The sequence below is a fragment of the Equus quagga genome, chromosome 7 (assembly GCF_021613505.1).
Source record: "Equus quagga isolate Etosha38 chromosome 7, UCLA_HA_Equagga_1.0, whole genome shotgun sequence".
Taxonomy (NCBI): Eukaryota; Metazoa; Chordata; class Mammalia; order Perissodactyla; family Equidae; genus Equus; species Equus quagga.
In genome coordinates this window covers 40,066,499-40,085,077 of record NC_060273.1, presented here as the reverse complement: position 1 = coordinate 40,085,077, position 18,579 = coordinate 40,066,499, and the positions used below count along the sequence as shown (strand labels likewise).

The following is an 18,579-nucleotide window of genomic DNA, read 5'->3' as shown; positions in this document are numbered from 1 at the left end:
CCCTGTGTGCCACACAAGACTCGGGAGAGGTGGGTGCTTCCAGCTTTGTGGAGGACTGAGAGGGGGTGAATGTGAGCCGGAGATCGGGGAAGGCAGGTTGGTAGTAATTAGGTGAAGGGCCTCACCGGAGGGCGCCCCTGGAAGCAGGAACCCCAGGCACTGAGGCGCTTCCAGGCTCAGGGCTGAACGACTGATAGTTGACTCCTCCAGAGACCCTTTTTGAGCGAAGTAGGGGCGGTTGTACCGGGACTCGAAGTGGTCACAGCAGAAGGAAAGGCGGGAGAGGAGATAGGGACCTCCTCCTCTTCCAAACTCCAGACCCGCGGGAACTCCCCGGCCCGAGCGCGCACACCTGGCGTATTGATTATGCTAATACAAGCCCCGCCTCGTCCGCTCCCTAGGCGGGGTCCCCCCGAACTGCCAATTGGGATTGTGGGGCGGGGCTATGCTAATGAGGCTGGTCTGGCCCGAGGAGCGGTGCCCGGGGCTCCTGCGTGCCCAGGCGAGGCGGCGGCAGCAGCGGTGACCATGGCTGGAGCGCTGGCAGGTCTGGCCGCGGGCTTGCAGGGCCAGCGGGTCGTCCCCTGCCCGGACTCGGACTCTGACACAGACTCGGAGGGTCCGAGTATCCGGCGCAGCGCGAGCGTGCTGCTCCGCTCGCAGGTCATCCACAGCGGTCACTTCATGGTGTCGTCGCCGCACAGCGACTCGCTGACCCGGCGGCGCGACCAGGAGGGGCCCGTGGGGCTCGCCGACTTCGGGCCGCGCAGCATCGACCCCACACTCACCCGCCTCTTCGAGTGCATGAGCCTGGCCTACAGGTGAGGGCGGCTCCGGGGCCCGACGGCCTCGGCCCTCCTTGGCGGGACGGCGCGCTGGGGCCCCGGACACCCCACCCGGCCCCGAGCCTTGGTCCCTGGCTGCCCTTGGATACTCCAGCCACACCCTGGACAACCCCTACCCAAGCCCCGAGCGTCCTCTGACCCTGGCCCAGCGCACCGGCCCCCCGACCGGCGTGCATACCTCCTGGTTCCCATTCCTCCCTCCCGAGGGCGCGCACCACCTTCCCTCCGCCTCGACCTCCACAGGCCCACCGCGGGCCCCTCTCCGCGATCCCGACTCCTTTGCCCCTCAAAGAAATGCAAGGGCACCTCTCGCGCTCCCAGGACCCTAGGCCATACTGTTAACCCCACTCTCCACCCCGGGGCCACTCCACCCGACCACCTGCAGCCCTCTTCTCCCTCCCCTGCAGCCCCGGCCCAGAACCACTCTATTCCTGCACCCTCGAGATACTCCTCGTGCCCCTGGTTGTCCTAATTCATAGCAAAGTCGACCGAAACCCAGCCTCTCGTCCACCCCGCACCCCCTAATTGCCGGGACACCTGTTCTTGACCTACTAGGTCGAGGGTGGCGGGAGGAGGGTGCCCTGGGCGGACCCAGGGGGGCGCAGCTTGCAGAGGTTCCCAGCCGTGGCCCGGCAGGGGGTGCTGCAGGCGCTCGGGGCTGGTACCCGAGAGGCCTGGGCTCGCCTACCCGGGTCGCCGCGCGGGGCTGAGCGCCTAACGCAGCATGGGACCCCCGCCTAGCGCGTTGCAGAGCGCGAGGGCCGCGCCCGCCCAGAGCTCCACACCCGCGTCCCTGGGGAGGGTGCGAACCAGGGTCCTGGCCCAGTGCCCTGGAGCAAAGTTCCCTGGAGCGGAGGGGCCAGGATAAATTATCAACGAAAACCGTAGGGGAGAAAGGAGGATCGGCCAGCCTTGATCTTTTCTCTGTGCAAATATTCCTCTTCCTCCGCGGCGCCTCCTCCCCTTCTGAGAACTGCTGGCTACGGACTCGCACTTGTAGCTCTGACCCGGAGCCGGAGCCGGGGTGGAGATTGCGGGGGAGTGCGGCCCACCCCCAACCGCGGCCGCCCAGCCGCGACCCCATTGGCTGGAGCGGTGTAACCTTGGCCCACAAGCTCTGGCCCCAGCCCAGGTCATGTTGCAACCTGATCGTCCAGGGCGCCGGACGATGTGGAAAGTTCAAATTCCCGTCCCTTTCCTCCCTCCCCCACTCGGGCATCACGGGACGCTCGAGACAGGGCATCCAAGGTTCTGGTACACCGGATGCGGGCACTTCTCCACCCCAGGTCCTCCCAGGGCCCCCCATGTCCCACCCACCCCCAACTTCAGCTTCCTGCTTTATACCACACGCCGCTCCACCTGCGCTGGCTCATGCCCACCCTCCACCCTGGACCCTGGGTGACCAAAAGGCGAGGAGGCTCAGGGGAGGTGGCAAGGGAGGGGAGGGAGCACACTGCGAGAACGACCCCCACTAAGAGGCTGACTGGGGGCTGAGGTGACCCCAGTCGGGGCAGCTGAGGTGAAGGGGGCTGTGCTTTTCCCCTAAACCCCCGGAATATCCCATCTAGCTGTCCGGCCCTGGCTGGGGGCCTAAGCACAGGGCAGGGAGGTGGCTGAGTTCTAGAGGAACTTTCGGATTCCCCCATTTGGTAGAAGAAAACACAGGCTCAGACTGGAACAGTTTTAGCCCCTAAAGACCCCTAATTACAGGGGTTCCCGGGAGGGGAGAGGATTGCAGAAGCCAGGGTGTCCCAAGAGAGTGACTGGATGGGAAGGGGACAGCAAGGCAAGGTGCTGGAGGACTGGCCAGCTTTCCCTTCAGCAGGGCAGTGTGGCTGAGGGGGGCCTTCTCTTCTAGAAGCAGGTCCATGTTCCATGGTTCTGTGGGTGGAAGCCCCAGGGAGGCAGGTTCTGGAACCTCCAAGAAAACACTTACTCATGGCCTCAGGGATGTGGGGGAGCAAGCAAGACCCAGTCAGGGAGACTAAAGGAGTTCCTTAGGGAGATAGGGAGACACGGGGGCGGAGTGGGGGGCTGAGCTAGTTCTGAGTCTTCCCCATCCCATCCCATCCCCAAGATTCCCGGATTTTCTGTTGGTCTAAGAAGATCTTGAACCCTGGCCCCAGGCTTTTGCTCCAGGCTGGACCCCTCCACTCCCCTCCCCTGCATGGCCCAGCACAGCCCAAATCTTTTCCTCCTGGGCCTGGATGTTGTCACTGTCTCATCTCCCCCAACCCTGCCTGGCCACAAAGCCACAGGCTCAGCAGGGAAATGGAGGAGAGAGGGCAGGCAGGCTGGGGGTGGGGCACTGAGTGGTGAGAGTGGGCTGGGAGGTTGCTGGGATACAGGCAGGCGCAACAAACTCAGGAGTCCCCCCAGGTGCCACAAAAGAAGCTGGCCCAGGAGGTATCAGAGTGCCCCTCCCCTCATGTCTCCCTGCTGGACAGATGGTGTTTATCTCATTCGGGAGGGAGAGGGCCGGCCAGCAGGCCTGGGTGCTTAGGCTGTGTACTCGATTTGGGTAATGAGGCCTGTTGTGCCCTGGGTGGCAGTCCCCCCCCCCCCCCCCTCCCCAAAGCAAACACAGGATCCTGGAGACCAGAGAGGAGAGGGGATCCAGTGACCCATGTACCCAAGGGGTTGCAGAGGCAGACTACCACCCAGTCACCCCTCACCCCTAGGATGAGGGAGAGGTCCCTGGAGAGAGCAGGCCTGGCTTTCTGCAGCCTAAGCCTTGGGGCCTCAGCATTGCATGTGAGCAAGGGTTGGAGAAAGTGGGCCAGAGGAGACTTGGATACACCCCCGGCCTGTGGACCACGAGGAGGCCGGGAGGGAGGAAGGGACCGGCGGGGGTCTAAGACCCTGAACATCATGACCTAGGTCAGCTCCCGGCGGGTGGCAGGCTTGGCCTGTGCCTAGCAAGCTCCTCACCTGTGTGAAGCCCTTCCGTCTGGTGGATTTGATTGACTGCTAGGGTCAGGGTCAGGGTGCTGTCTGTCCACTGCCACCACTCCACCATCCTAGCTGCCTTCCTTTGGGCCCTGATTACCATTGTCTTGTGCATACCCCTGAGACGGGGCACACCTTCCTGCTTGGTCCAGATTGGCATCTTGGGGTTCGGGACTGGACAGACAGCAGAAGGGCAGTGAAAAGGCTCCCTCTCCACCTGGACAAACTTTATCCATCCCCTGGGCCTAAGGGGCCCAGCAGGACTGATGGAGAAAAAGCCACAGGGCCTGAGTGAGTCTCCCCCATGTGACCTTGGGCATGTCCCTTACCCTTCCCGAGCCTCAATTCCCTTCAGTAAGAAATGGGTCCCAGAACCCTCCCTCGCCAGCCTAGAAGACGAGGCCTGTGAGGCCGCTGGGCATTGTGGGTATGAGGACTGAGCTGATCAACAGGGTTCAGCCCTGGCTTTGGTTCTGGCAGCAGATTAACAAGCAGGTCTCACCAGAGAACACAAGGGCCCCTAGTGGGGACCTGGGAGGGTATTTTAAAGGTCTGAGTCTTGGTAGGAATCTCAGGCCAGTTAGAGTGAGGGGGTCCCTCAAATGGCCCACCCTAGGTGAGTGCCTGGTGCAGGGGAAGAGTGTGGAGCCAGCCCTGCAGAAGCGCCCTCCCACTTTCCCCTTTCTCCAGCACCCCCTGACCCAGCCCTCTCCCTCTAACAGCGGCAAGCTGGTCTCCCCCAAGTGGAAGAATTTCAAAGGGCTGAAGCTGCTCTGCCGAGACAAGATCCGCCTCAACAACGCCATCTGGAGGGCCTGGTATATCCAGTGTGAGTGGGCTGCATGTGGGGCTGCCCAGGAAACCCCCAGGGCCCTCGGGGCCGGCACCAGCAGAGGGCTGCTGGTCTTTTGGGGAGACCAGGCCCCCAGCACCAGGACAGCTTTGGACCCCCAGAGGGCCTTGGGGAATGTGAAGTTGGGCACAGCAGGGGTCACCCCTTGGAAGTCCTAAGGTGGGCTGAGATTTGGGGAAGAGTTCAAGACCCATTCTACATCCCATTAGTGTAGTCAGGCGCCTCCAAGGCCGGGGCAGAAAGAGGCGTCAGACAATGTCTGGGCCGATTGCATCACTTTGCAAATGGGGAAACTGAGAATCTTCCACTGGTCTCCACCAGCCTTTCATTGAAGTCCTTTCTGAACACCCAGTAGGAGCCCCCCGATGGAGATTTTGGGGAGGGCGCCCAGAGAGGTCATGTGGTATAGTAGAAGGGACTCTGGACTTGGAGTCACCCAGAGCTGGTTTCCCACCCTGTTTCTGCCTCTTGCTGGCTGTGTGACTGCAGGCAAGTGTCTAACCTCTCTGAACCTATTTCCTCATCTATAAAATGAGGCCAGTAGTCCTACCTTGCATGGTTGGCACAAGGATAATGGGTAGGAACGGGCCTGGCACAAAGTTAGTGCTCAATAAATGATGGTTGAATCCAATGTACCCTTGAGGAGGTCACGGTCATTTATTTGGGGATACAAGACTCACTCACCCCTGTGGCAGGGTAGCAGAGGCTGAGAGGGCTTGGACTGTCGGCCGTGTGCTGGGACCTTGTCCAGCTCAGTTCGGTGCTGCTGCAGGATCAAAGGCTGCACTGCAATGGGAAGCCTGGCCCAGGACGGCGCACACAGGGCATTCTCTGTACTGTCCCCCCTGGGTTCCATCCAAGCAGAGAGAGGGAGTGTTTTCTCGTCTCTGTTCACCTATGTGCCTGGCACTGTCACAGATCATCTTCTCTAAGGCTTCCTAGCAACCCGGGGAGATAGGTATTATTACCCCCATTTTATGGAGGAGTGACTGAGGCCCCGAAGGTGAGTGACTTGTTCAGGGTCACAGGGCATAAAAGAAGCAGAGGTGTGGCCAGCCGGTCAGGGCTCTCCAGCTCTCAGCCTGGCACTCCTTCCACAGCTCCCAGCTGGCTGGCTTCCCGTCCTCATCTGAGAACACGCAGGTCGCCTGGCCGGGCAGTGGGAGCTCTGTGCCTTTTGAATGTTTTCTTGGGTCTCTGCCATTTCTGAGAACTTGCAGGAGGGCCCTGGCCAAACAATAAGGCTTTTAGGCCAGGGGGAGTCAGTGTCCCCCCACAGAGTTTCACCCTGCCCCCCCAAAGCTGGATGGGACACAAATATCTGTCTCTGCAGAATAAATTTCTGATGCCACCGGGGGTCCTGGCCCAGACAGACAGACTCTGGTCTCCAGCTAGTGCATAGGGTGCTGGGAGGACCCCAGATTCTGAGACAGATGGAGGTGGGTTTGAGGCAAGTTCTAGCATGCGCTAGCTGTGTGACCTTGGGAGAGTCCCTGGCCTCTGCTAGCCACAGCCTGCTCACTTGTAAAATGGGAATAATAGGAAGCCTGCTGCTGAGGTTTGCCGTGGGTCTTCAGTGAGAGCATCCATGCCTCAGCCCAGGCCCTCATGCTCAGGGGCCCCCGGAAGGTGCGCTGCTGGCATTTATTGTTATTACTGTGGTCGCAGGGGCAGCACACGCAGGCACACAACAAATGTCAGGACGCCCCCTCCTCCCTGAGCACCCAAGGTTGGAGGGTGGGCTTCAGGAAAGGGAGACAAGGAGACTGCTGGAAGGCTGACTGGCCCTGCCTCCTCGAGCCTGCCACCCCTCCCCAGGCTCCTGGCCTCCCAGACGCCTTCCTTTCCCACATCCCAAACTCGTCTGGGTGTCCCGTGAGCCCCCCCGAGCACTGTGCGCCTCTGGGGGCCGACTCTCCCCATGCACTCGCTCATGTTGTATGTGTGCTCTCATTAGCTCTCCCACCTAAGCTCGGAGCGTCCTGACCCCCCGGGGCTACCCTGCCCCAGCATGTATTAGGTGGCTGCATGAACGGATGAACTTATCAGTGGTGAACTCATCGATAAAGCCCGCCCCAGCTCCAGGAAGCCACATGGTCACTGCCCTTCCGTCCAGAGTGCAGGATCCCTGGCAGGGGAGGGAGAGTCCAGCCGGGCCTGCTCAGCCCTGTCTCAAGAGTATAAGCCAGGGGCAGATACTCTTGGAGACCCTCCTTGCTCTCACCCCCTGGGCCCATCCTTTGTTTTCTGTCCAAGCCATGCTCAGCCACCAGGACAGACCCCCTCCCCCAATCCCATGGGAATAGTTTCGGAAATGTCCTTTAGGACAGAACTTTGTAAATGATGCTGAAGGTCCCAATAAATTTGATGTTTGGGTGGTCCTCCTCCTCTGTGTCCTCATTTGTCCCAGAGGAAGTTTGCCGAGGGCTGAGGCAGGATGGGCCCCCACCAACACCCACGAAGGGTGAGCGATTGTCCTCTTTGTCAGGACTGCCAGGAAGAGTCACTGTCTGGGGGTTCCAGCGTTTCGAAGGCCTGCTGTGTGCCAAGCTCCGTGCCAGATGCCGGGATTCGGGGCCAAAGGACACAGCTCCTGCTCTCCTTCCCAGCGGGGGCCAGCACGCAGAGAAACGGCCAGGGCTGGGCGGAGAGTGAGGCAGACAGGACCATGGGGTTTCAGAGAAGGGAAGGCTTCCTGGAAGGGGGCTACCCCGGGCTCTCCTGACAGATGGGCAGATGTGGACAAGGCAGAGGAGGGAAGGGCAGTGCCGTGTAGAATAAGACCAGAGTGTGGGTTGTGTGGGGCAACAGCAAGACACTGTTTGGCTTCAAGGTGGCGCATATGAAGGAGAACGAAAGGGGAGGAGCAGGCAGGGCCAGTCGTGGAGCCTTGGAAGCCAAGCTAAGGGATATGGACTTTATCCTGGAGGATTCAGGAGCCGTGGAGGGCTTCAGGCCTGAAGTGCACTTCAGGGGGAACTGGCCTAGCCACAGCAGGAAGAAGAACTAGAGGGTGTTGAGGCTGGAGACAGGGAGGTCAGGTGAGAAATGACACCAGACCAGGGGGTGACAGGGAGAATGTGGAGGAGGAAATGTCCCAGGTCCTTGGAACTGAGAGAGTGCCGGGATTAGACGGGAACCCCGGGCGTCATGGGGAGTTCCTGTGACTGAGAGGCTGTGTTGGCAGGGAGGCAAAGGCTTGGGAGGGATGCTCCCAAACATGTGAGAGGAACACATTTTGGGACATCCTAGTGGAGGTTCCCCAGGCAGCTGGGAAATGGGTCTGAGACTGGACAAGGGCAGGATGAGAGAGGCCGCGAGCTGGGCCTTGCAGAGGGGCCGGTGAAAAGCGGTCAGGGAGGCTGGGAAACAGAGGAAAGGCTCCCGGGGCTGAGGCAGGAGAGGGGTGGTGAGGGAGGAGGGGGCTGCTCAGCAGTTGAGGTCCAGGAGGATGGGACTGGGGAGGGCCAGGGCCCTGAGTTCAGGAGCTGGGTCGGTGGGACGGGCGTGGGGGCGGAGGCTGAGCTACAGGAGGTGAAGGTGGGACTGGGAGATGCAGAAGTGCAGGTGGTGAGTGACACTCTGCCAGAGTCTCAGGGGAACCAAAGAGGTGAGGGGAAGAAGGTGAACTTGTTCAGGGAACAAGGGAAGGGAAAGTTTGGGAGGTGACAGAGAGCCTGGCATGTGTTTATAGCTCAAAAGGATTGGAGAGGGGAGGGGAGTGGAGGAGGTGGAAAAAAGGCTCAAGTAGGTGGCCTGAAGGACAAGCAGTGGTTCTCTGAGATGAGCGAGGGCCGTACTAAGGAGCCTGAGTCAGGGGACCCCTGGCCTGCCAATCTGACCAGAACCTTCTTGGGGCAGCTCAGTTCTTGTGGCCCGCCCCACAATCCCATTCAGCAAGCATTGCCTGTACACCTACTAGGCTTCCAAGGAAGGCAGAGGAGGTGTGGGGGGTAGGTTTCACAGAGGGGCATAGAAATGGGAGATATGGCAGGGCTAGAGCAGGCAGGAAGGCTTCCTGGAGGAGGTGGCACTTAATCTGAGGATCCAAAGCCAGGCAGGATTTCACAGTGTGGCACTTGAGTCTTAGTCCCCTTTGGGTGCGAGACGGCGGAGCTGGGCACCGCTGACCTGGCCCCCTTCTCTTAGATGTGGAGCGGAGGAAGAGCCCCGTGTGTGGCTTCGTGACCCCCCTGCAGGGGCCTGAGGCTGATGAGCACCGGAAACCGGAGGTAGCTGAGACTGAGGACCACCGCCCACCTGCCTCCCCACCAAGCCTGCCCCTCCTTTCCGTCACTCCTCGCCCTGGGCGGGAGGGTCTGGCCCAGACGCGGATTGGGCGCGGCGGGGGGACGACGCGTTGGTGTTGACCCTCGCACTGAGCCTCTCCCCGACCCTCCCCAGGCCGTGGTCCTGGAGGGGAATTACTGGAAGCGGCGCATCGAGGTGGTGATGCGCGAGTACCACAAGTGGCGCATCTACTACAAGAAGCGGGTCAGTGGGGGCCCGGGGGAGGCTCCGGACCTTTCCCCTGCGGCCGCTGCCACCGCCTCTCTTGGAAGAGCGCTGGAGGGGCTCTCCCCGACTCCGCCCTCCATTAAGATCCAGGCCGACAGCGCCACCGTGTGGCCACAGGGGCCCCTTGCAGCTCCTTACCTCCCAGGGCAGAGGAGCTCCTGAGGGGAAGTGGGGGATCTCCTTGATCTGTGGGAGCTTGTGAGTAGGGGAGGCCTTGGCGGGAACGATGGAGGAGGGGTCAAGGGACACAGTGTCCACCTCTCTGTGTTCCTGCAGCTCCGTAAGTCCAGCAGAGAAGGGGATCTCCTGGCCCCCAAGCAGGTGGGTGCTCCCTGGACCCAGAGAATTGACAGCTTCCTTCCTGGGGGGGCGGGGGCGGGGCGTGGCGGGAGTAGGACAGTGGCTGTGGGTGAGGATGGGAAGTGAGGGAGTGGGCGAGGCTGTTGTCCTCTGACTAACTGAGCCCTTCTCCCCTTGGGGAGGGAAGCCTTGGCGGGCACAGTGGTGGAAAAACACCAAGGCTTCTCGTTGACTGAGCAAGGGGTGGGGAGGCACGGGGGAACGGAGGGCCCTAAGAACTGGGGTCCAGATGGGAATAAGCACAGGGGCAGGAAGGGGACCCTTGTGTCTTCAGCGGGCCATCCCTGTCTGTCGCCTGGGGGGCGATGTTAAGAGGCCAGTGGGGTGACCCTAGCCTTCCAGGCAGCAAACTGGGCCCACCAGAGAGAAGCGAGGAGGGTCTGTGCAAAGAGAGGCCTTCTAGCCAGCTGATCATTTCATCTCCCAGGCCGGGGCGATATGGAAGGGCCTGGGGCAGTGGGTGACCCCTGTGTCCCCAGATGGGGAGGAGCGGGGCTGCTGATGGCTCTGTCTCCTAGGCGGAAGGCGGGTGGCAGCCACCGGAGCGATGGTGCGAGCAGCTCTTCTCCAGCGTGGTGCCCGTGCTGCTGGGGGGCCCGGAGGAGGATCCCGACACGCGGCAGCTTCTGGACCTCGATTGCTTTTTGTCCGACATCTCCGACACACTCTTCACCATGACTCAGCCCAGCCCGAAGCCCCTGCAGCTGCCCCCAGAGGACGGTGAGGGCCTGCTCCCAGGAGAGGAGGCCTGTGGGAGTGCAGGCCGCCAAGAGGGGACAGCGGGGGATGGGTGCCCCTACTCCACCCTTCCTGCTGTTCCTGACGGCACCACTGCCCCCTCCAGCCTACGTCGGCAATGCTGACATGATCCAGCCAGACCTGACACCTCTGCAGCCCAGCCTGGATGACTTCATGGAGATCTCAGGTGGGGCAGGCCCCTCCCCCTGGGTGGGGTGGACGGGCAGGGTCAGACAGGGAACCTGGGCAGGGAAGAGGGGACCAGGGCATTGGAGCTGCAGGCTCTGGAAGTTCCCAGGAAAGCAATGGATGCTGGGACTCTCTCAGGGACTTTGATTTGTTTGGGCCTATTTATTATTTACATAATTAATTTTAAAAGCTATTTATTAAAGAACATTTCAAACATACACACCAGTAGAGAGAGAGTAGTTCAATGAATGCTCGTGGAACCATCACCAACTTCAACATTTATCGCTCTTGGCCAGTCTTGTTTCTTCTAGACTTCACACACTTCTCCCCTGCTATATTATTTTTAAGAAAATCTCAGGTATCGTGTCTTGTAAGGCACTTTCTAAAGTGGTGTGTTTCCCTGCCTCCGTCTCCTGACCCCCAGGGCACCGGGTCACTCATTTCTTCCATCCCACCAGAGGTACTGATGTCTGTAATAGCGCATGGGGACAGATATCTCTTTCTATTTTCACAACCAACTCTCCCACGTTGCTTTCTTCATTCAGCCGCGGGTCTTGGAGACTGCTCCCGAAGTTCATACACTTTGGGGACTCCGGAGCCATTCTGGGGGTCAGGTAGACATCGGGGCTCAGCCTGTCTCAGCCAAGACCCAGGGGACAGAAAGGAGGTCCCGGCGTAGTTTCGGTGACCCCTCCACTCTTTCCCCACAGGGTCCTGGGCCCATCAGTCAAGAGGTGGAGGCCTGTGGGGCGGGAACTAGGGAATGAGGAACCACCCCCACCCCTGCCTCAGCCCTGGGCGGGAGTGGGGACTGTGGGGGCAGAAGTGTTGATGGCAGTGCCCTGGGAGCAAACCGGCCTGGGAGGGCAGCGGCCCTGTCTGGGCACACAGACCCCTGCCACAGGTAGGAGCCCAGCCACCCCCACCCCCGGCTCTGGGCAAACCTGGGGCTAGGAAGCGACGTCTCTCAATCCGGGGTGGCTGCTGGTGGGGGCGAGCATGGGCAACCTGTGGTAGGGGATGTCATGCAGAGGAGGTGGCTGGTGTGGCCCCTTCAAGAGCTCCATGCACAGGGAGGGCAGGAGCACAGGGGCCACCGGGGCTGCCTCTGATTTTCCCCAGGAGCTCCTCACTTGAGAGGAAACCCAGTGAGGGGGCCGGAACTCGAGGGAGGGAGGAGGCTTAGTGAGGGGAGGGCTCGGTGAGGTACAAGTGGTCTGGTGAGGGGTGCCGAGGGAAGGGGAAGGGGCTGATGATGGGAGAGGGGCTGGGGAGAGGACGGCAGGTCAGTGGGGGGACAGAGGCTAGGAAGGGACTCAGGCTCAGCGGGTGGCTAGGACTAGGAAGCGACTTCTCTCAAGGCCAGTGAGGACAAGTGGGCAATCTATGGTAAGGGGATGGTGGGCCTCAGTGATGGACCCAGCAGCTCATTGCACCATGAGGCCTGTGACACCTGGGGAGTGGGCAGCAACAAGAGCAGGGAGCTGCTCTGTGGCCGTCATCCTGGGACTGGGCTGAGTAGGCAGCTGGTTCTAGAGCCCAGGCCTCAAGGGGCCTAGTGACGAGGCTTATCGTCCTGGGGGAGTGGAGGATCAGTGACCGCTCACCCTCTGCCACCCAGTCCTTCTGTTAAAGGGAGGCAGCAGGACAGCAAGACGATCCCTGCCTTCTAACCTTGTGGCCGAGAAAGACACGCATACACACACACTCAGACACACAGACGTGAGCATAGAACACCTCACATCAGGGCAGGTGCACACAGACAGAGCTACAGACCATGGGACAGACACGGGGGAGACCACACACTGACACGTAGAGCCAGCTGCCCAGCGACACCCGAGCCCCAGAGTCACACAAGAGGCACACACTGGTTTAACCCTGTCAGGCTGGAGGTTCTGTGTGGTCATATCTGTCCCACTGCTGGGTCTCCTTCGAGGTGGCCCCTGGGAGAGAGACCTGACCAGCTCTGTTGGCTTGGGGGCCTGGGCCCATCAAAGGCTGGTGAGGTCAGATCTGACCAGACCAGGAGGCCTTGGGCGCTGGTGCAGACCGAAGGCTGGTCAGGGTCAGAGAAAGGTGCCCGGAAGGGAGCGGGTGGGCGGGTGGCGCCCGGGCCGGGATGTGGTTAAGCCGCGGGCAGCTGCTTCCCCAAACCAGAATAGCCTGGGGCTCACACAACCCGCACCTCAAACAAGCCGTCGGCCCCCGCCCCGCCAGCTCTTCCAGGCTTTCCAGCCCCCCACTCTGAGCCCACCCTCTGACCCCTGCTGTCACCCCCTCAGCCCCTTCACTCCACGCCTGGGCTCCATCCTTGTAGCCCCATCTCTTGACCTTCCAACAAAGCAACTTGTCCCAGATTCGCTGACTGTCTGCCCCCTCACCCCTAACTCACCCCTTGAACTCCTGTCACCCTGGGGCTCCTCCCCGTCCCAGACCTCCTCCCTTGGACCCCACCCCTTTCCCTCCCTGGCACTTTTACTGCCCTTTATGTCCCCAGCAGGGCTGGTAACAGGAGCAGACACGGGAGTGCCCAGGGCTGGGGATGGGGAAGGGGGCCTCATGAGTCAAGTGTGGGGCTCCATGGGAGGGCTGCTGCCTGGGGTCCTGCTCACAGCCCCACACAGTCCCCTGTTGTCTCCCACTCAGGCCCATCCCACTCGAGCCTCTGTTGCTGCTTCCCCTGAGTGAGACAGAAACTCTCCCAGTTTCACAATCTCCTGTGGAAGCCCCCCCTTCCCCCGCTGGCCCCCACCCCACCGCCACTCTGGCCTGGGGACAGGGCACGAGGCCCGCTCTCCTCCCCCTGCTTCCAGACAGGCCTTAGCCCTGACTGCTGCTGCCTTGTGTGTCTCAATTACAGATTTCTTCACCAACTACCGCCCCCCACAGACGCCCATGCCTTCAAACTTCCCAGAGCCCCCCAGCTTCAGCCCCATGGCCGACTCCCCCTTCAGCAGTGGGATCCTGGGTTCAGAGGTGCCCCCTGCCTCCTCAGCCATGACCCACCTCTCAGGGCATAACCGCCTGCAGGTGAGCTCGCCACACACCCACCCCCCAGCCCTGTCCCACTCACCTGCCTATGTCCAGGAGTTTTTCAGGGTACTTCCCAGGTGCTAGTCCTGTGCTTGGTCGACCAAGAGGCTGGAGAAAAACCCCATCTCTGCCCTCCAGGAGGGTGCAATTCAGCTGGGGAGGAAAGACCCTGGTGAAGCAGAACTGACAAGATGGTTGTGGGAGGGAGGCTGAGGGCAGGGGAGCTTGGAGCAGAGCACCACCGAGGGCTAGGTTGCTTGTGGAGGGCTTCCTGGAGGAGGGGGAGTTCTGGGCCTTAGTGAACGGGTCAGGTTTGGACAGAAGAAAAGACCAGTAGAAAGCAAGCCAGATGGGAGGAGAAGCATGAATGGGAGCGTGGAGTCAGGAAGCTGAGCAGGCATGCTTAGGAAACAGTGAGTCTACCATTTTGGCTCAGGAACTGCCACACCCAATTCAGATGTTGCCTCCCTGCTGCTAGGTTAGATAGGTGCCATTTCCCTCCATCATTAGACTTTTCAGTTCATTGCTGAGGGGTCTCTCTCCTGGACTAGACAGTGAGCTCCTTGCTGGAAGGGCTGTGTTTTCCTCACCACTGCACTTCCATGCCTAACACAGTTCAAGCACATTAACAGCACTGGGTAAATGGTGACCCAATGGTTGAGCAAGTGATGAATGAATGAGTGTATGGATGGGTGTGTTGGTGAATAGACAGGTTGTAGATGGGGGTAGATGCTTACATGGGTTGGTGTGTATACATAGGTGGGTGAGTGGTTGGTTGGATGGATGGGCTGGTAGATGAATTCATAAATGAGTTTGGTGAATCAATGAATGGGCTGGTGGGTGGATACATGGCTGGTGAATGTATAGATGGTGGATAGATGGATTATGGATGGGTTGGTAGATGAATGAAGGAAGCATAGATGGTTGGATGGATTGGTGAATGGGTTAGTATGTGGTGGGCTGATGGAAAGATAGATGAGCTAGCTCATAGATGAGAATAAATATGTAGATGAATGGATAGAGGAGGGATGGATGGATGGGTAGGTGGGTGGATGGATGGATGGATGGATGGATGGATGGGTTAGTGAACGGATTGGTGGATGGATGGATAAATTATTTGGTGAATGAATGGGTGGGCAGGAAGATTGATGCTCTTTCTTATGCCTAATTTGTGCATCAATGTATTCCATTCCCTCTCCTTATTAAATTATAATTTCCCTGGTGTGTGTGATGGAGGGCAGGGATCATTTCTCCTCTCTCTCCTAGTGCCCAGTCCAGAGCTCAGCCAAAGCAGGAGGCTGCCGGGGTGGCCGCAAAGGCCAGCTTTCTCCCCTGCTCTCTATCTGTCCTCCCAACCAGGCTCGGAGCAGCTGCCCTGGCCCCCTGGACTCCAGTGCCTTCCTGAGCTCTGATTTCCTCCTTCCTGAAGACCCCAAGCCCAAGCTCCCAGCCCCTCCCCCACCCACACCCCTCCTCGAATACTCTACCCCTGCCAAAGGGCCTGGCCTGGAGCCCTGTCCCCCACCCCACTTCCCTCCCATGGCTCCGCCCCCTGCTGTGCTTCAGGAAGAGTCTCTCTTCTCTCCCAGATTCTCCTTCCCTACTGTCCCTCCTGCCCCGGGAGTGTCCCCACTGCCTGCTCCCACTGCCTTCCCACTTGCCCCACATTCCACCCCCTCCTCCTTTCCCCTTCTCCCCTCTGGGTATCCGGAGCCCCCACCGGGGCCTCACTTCACAGTGCCCCAAGGCCTGCGGCCCAGAGGCAAGCCCCCCACCCCATCCTCTAGGGGGCAGAAGCCCAGCCCCCGCACCTTGGCCCCTGCCACTGCCAGCCCCACTGCCACTGCTGGGGGCAACAACCCCTGCCTCACACAGCTACTCACAGCAGGTGAGGCGCAGGGTCGAGAGAGGGGCAGATGGGGACCAAATGCAGAAGCAGGGAGCCTGTGGGAGTAGAGGAGAAGGTTAAGGGGCAGGCTCAGCTGGGGGGCAGGGTGGCGAGGAATTAGGGACGTGGGCTCTGAACCCATAAGGAGTGTGGGTGATGATGGGGTTGGGGCCAGCCCCAGTGGCCCTCACAGTTCTGCCTGTGCACAGCCAAGCCTGAGCAAGCCCTGGAGCCACCACTTGTGTCCAGCACACTCCTTCGGCCCCCAGGGTCCCCGGTAAGATGGCCGGCACTGGGAGGTGGGGGCGAGCCCCGGGGCTTCACCCCAACTCTCCGCCCTTCTCCACCCCAGCAGGAGACGGTCCCTGAGTTCCCCTGCACCTTCTTTCCCCCGACCCCGGCCCCTACACCACCCCGGCCACCTCCTGGCCCAGCCACACTGGCCCCTCCCAGGCCCCTGATTGTCCCCAAAGTGGAGCGGCTCTCGCCTCCAGCACCCAGCGGTAAAGAGGGGTTACAGGAATTGGGGGGCTCTCGGGGACAGAGTGAGGGAAGGAGTGGGGGACTGTATCTGGGGCCAGGATGAAGGGACAGACAATAGGACCCTCTCCCCTGTGTCGGTCTGTCTGTGGGTCTGTGTGTCCCTGCCACAGGAGGTGAGCGGCGGCTGTCTGGGGAGCTCAGCTCCATGCCAGGCCCGGGAACTCTGAGCGTCCGCATCTCTCCCCCTCAACCCATCCTAAGCCGGGGCCGTCCAGACAACAACAAGGTGGCACCATCCCCCCACCCCAAGATTTGTGTGCACCCCCAGGGCCTCCCGCACTCCCTCCTAGGCTCACCCTACTCGCTGTCTGCCCTCAAGACTGAGAGCCGGCGCATCACACACATCTCTGCGGAGCAGAAGCGGCGCTTCAATATCAAGCTGGGATTTGACACCCTGCACGGGCTGGTGAGCACGCTCAGTGCCCAGCCCAGCCTCAAGGTGAGGCCCCACCCAGGCTGGCACTCCTAGAACCCAGACCAAATCCCAGGGCCCTCCACATGCACAGTTGCCTCCTCCGGCCCCAGTGCTTCAGTGGGTCCCGGGATGAGGGGCCTCCAGCACCTGAGCCCTCCCTGGTGATGCCCGCAGATGAGCAAAGCCACCACACTGCAGAAGACGGCCGAGTATATCGCCATGCTGCAGCAGGAGCGGGCAGCCATGCAGGAGGAGGCCCAGCAGCTGCGGGACCAGATCGAGGAGCTCAACGCTGCCATTAAGTAGGTGGAGGACGTGCAGGCGCTGGGACGGGGGGCATGCTGCCTGACTCCCAACCCCACCCCCCATTCCCCTAGCCTGTGCCAGCAGCAGCTGCCTGCCACCGGGGTGCCCATCACACACCAGCGTTTCGACCAGATGCGAGACATGTTTGATGACTATGTCCGGGCCCGCACACTGCACAACTGGAAGTTCTGGGTGGTATCCTCACCTGCCAGTGGCCGGGTGAGCACTGCAGCCGGACCAGGCTATGCCCGACTACAGGCTTGGTTCCACAGCCAGGCAGGGTCTCAGAGCTGCTCCCAGGGGAACGGGCTCCGGTTCCGCCCCCTCCTTCTAGGCCCTTGGCATTGTGGCTAGCAGGATTGCCCAGTGACGGGCTGGGAGCAGAAAGAAACCAAGGGGGGAGCCCTTGGGTGAGGAGACCACAGCCCTTCCCTCAGAAAGTTCCAAGGCCGGTTTGGAAGTGAGCTGGGCCCTGGGGAGGACGTGGAAACTCTCCCTCCCTTACCTGGTCAAGCTCTTGACTGATCCAGGGCAGGAAGCCCAGGGATGGGGGATAGTCCAGCCCAGAAGAAGGGTGGTGGAGGGGCTGCGGGAGGGGGCTGAGAGCCAGAGAGCTGCAGGCCTTGGCAGGGTGGAGGGCAGCTACAGTAGGGGTCCTACGGGTTCAAGACTCCACACCGGCCAGGCCCTCCCCCTGCTTTGGGCCAGATGTCAGGCCTACATGTGAGGTGTGTGAGGGCATCGGCTGGACGACAGGCCTGCTCCTTGACCTGGGCCCAGTTCAGCATCCTCATCCGGCCTCTGTTCGAGTCTTTCAACGGGATGGTGTCCACGGCAAGCTTGCAGAGCCTCCGCCAGACTTCGCTGGCCTGGCTGGACCAGTACTGCTCTCTGCCTGCTCTCCGACCAAGTACGTGAGCCACCTCCCTCCCACCAGAGTGTCCAAGCCTCAGAACAGGGGGTTCCACTCTCTCAGCCCCAGGTCCAGCCTGTCTTTAACAGCCTGGAGTTTCAGCCATCCCACCATGCCCCCTCGATGGTCCTCCGGCCACCAGGACACCTGCAGACAGAGGTCCTAGGAGGTGCTGACGGTCTTGCCAACTAGTACCTCCCCCATCCTTTTGTCTTCCGCATCCAAGGGTGGGGCCCTAACCCCAGGAGGTGTCTCTCTCTTTCCCCAGCTGTCCTGAACTCCCTACGCCAGCTGAGCACATCCACCAGTATCCTGACGGACCCGGGCTGTATACCCGAGCAAGCCACACGGGCGGTCACAGAGGGCACCCTTGGCAACCCTTTATAGCGCTGGCCAGACCCTGCCGCTTACTCAGCTGCCCTGGGGCTGCTTTCCCTGGGTGTGGGCTCCAGGGACAACTTCTGGGCCCTCCCTCCTGCCCCAGGCCCTGGCTGTCCCCTTTCCTGAGGGTCGAGCCAGGCCCAAGTCTCTTCCCGCGTCCTGGAAGCTGGGAAGAACTGAGTTGCAGTCCCTGCTGTACTAGTGACTAACGCTGTGACCTGGGGGACTCATACTCCCTCTTTGGACCTCCATTTTCCAGTCTGCAAAGGGGGGATGGGAAAGCTTCAACCAGAAGATGATCTGGAAGCTTTAGCAGCTGTGACACTCAGAGGCCTAAGCCGGCAACTCAGGGAGCTTGAAGGAGGGACGTGCACAATCCTGTTTCCCTGTCACTCCCCCTGCTCCCCGGCCGGTGGGGCACAGGCCCCTGTTTCTGAGCAGATAAGCAGAAGAGGAGGTTCCCTCTCTGTGCCTTCACTGGTAGCCTGGAGGGGCTGCAGGATGGCGTCCCTGGGTGAGGCCAGGAAGGTCTGATCCCAGGAGAGACCTGGGCAGGGGGTGGCCAAACCAGGGCAGGCATCTTGTGTGTGTGGATGCGTGTGTATGGATTTTGTAAAGAACTTTTGACCAATAAAAACAAAAACTGTT

At 60.8% G+C, this 18,579-nt stretch overlaps 1 protein-coding gene across 9 annotated transcripts; it reads left to right on the top strand.

The window, feature by feature from the left end:
- Window positions 1-491: 491 nt before the first annotated feature.
- On the top strand, window positions 492-18,579 carry MLXIPL (MLX interacting protein like). Of its 9 annotated transcripts, XM_046668172.1 has the most exons (17): window positions 492-821; window positions 4,517-4,623; window positions 8,797-8,879; window positions 9,052-9,141; window positions 9,442-9,486; window positions 10,044-10,245; window positions 10,370-10,450; window positions 13,313-13,482; window positions 14,845-15,373; window positions 15,583-15,650; window positions 15,726-15,876; window positions 16,027-16,142; window positions 16,236-16,355; window positions 16,506-16,633; window positions 16,709-16,832; window positions 17,418-17,547; window positions 17,819-18,579. In XM_046668172.1, the coding sequence occupies exons 1-17, from the start codon at window positions 529-531 to the stop codon at window positions 17,935-17,937; spliced, it is 2,556 nt and encodes an 851-aa protein (XP_046524128.1). In that variant the 5' UTR covers window positions 492-528; the 3' UTR covers window positions 17,938-18,579. The 9 variants fall into 9 exon arrangements, with proteins under 9 accessions (XP_046524128.1, XP_046524127.1, XP_046524124.1 ...); XM_046668171.1 differs by having other exon boundaries at window positions 16,027-16,355; XM_046668168.1 differs by having other exon boundaries at window positions 14,752-15,373; window positions 15,729-15,876; window positions 16,027-16,355.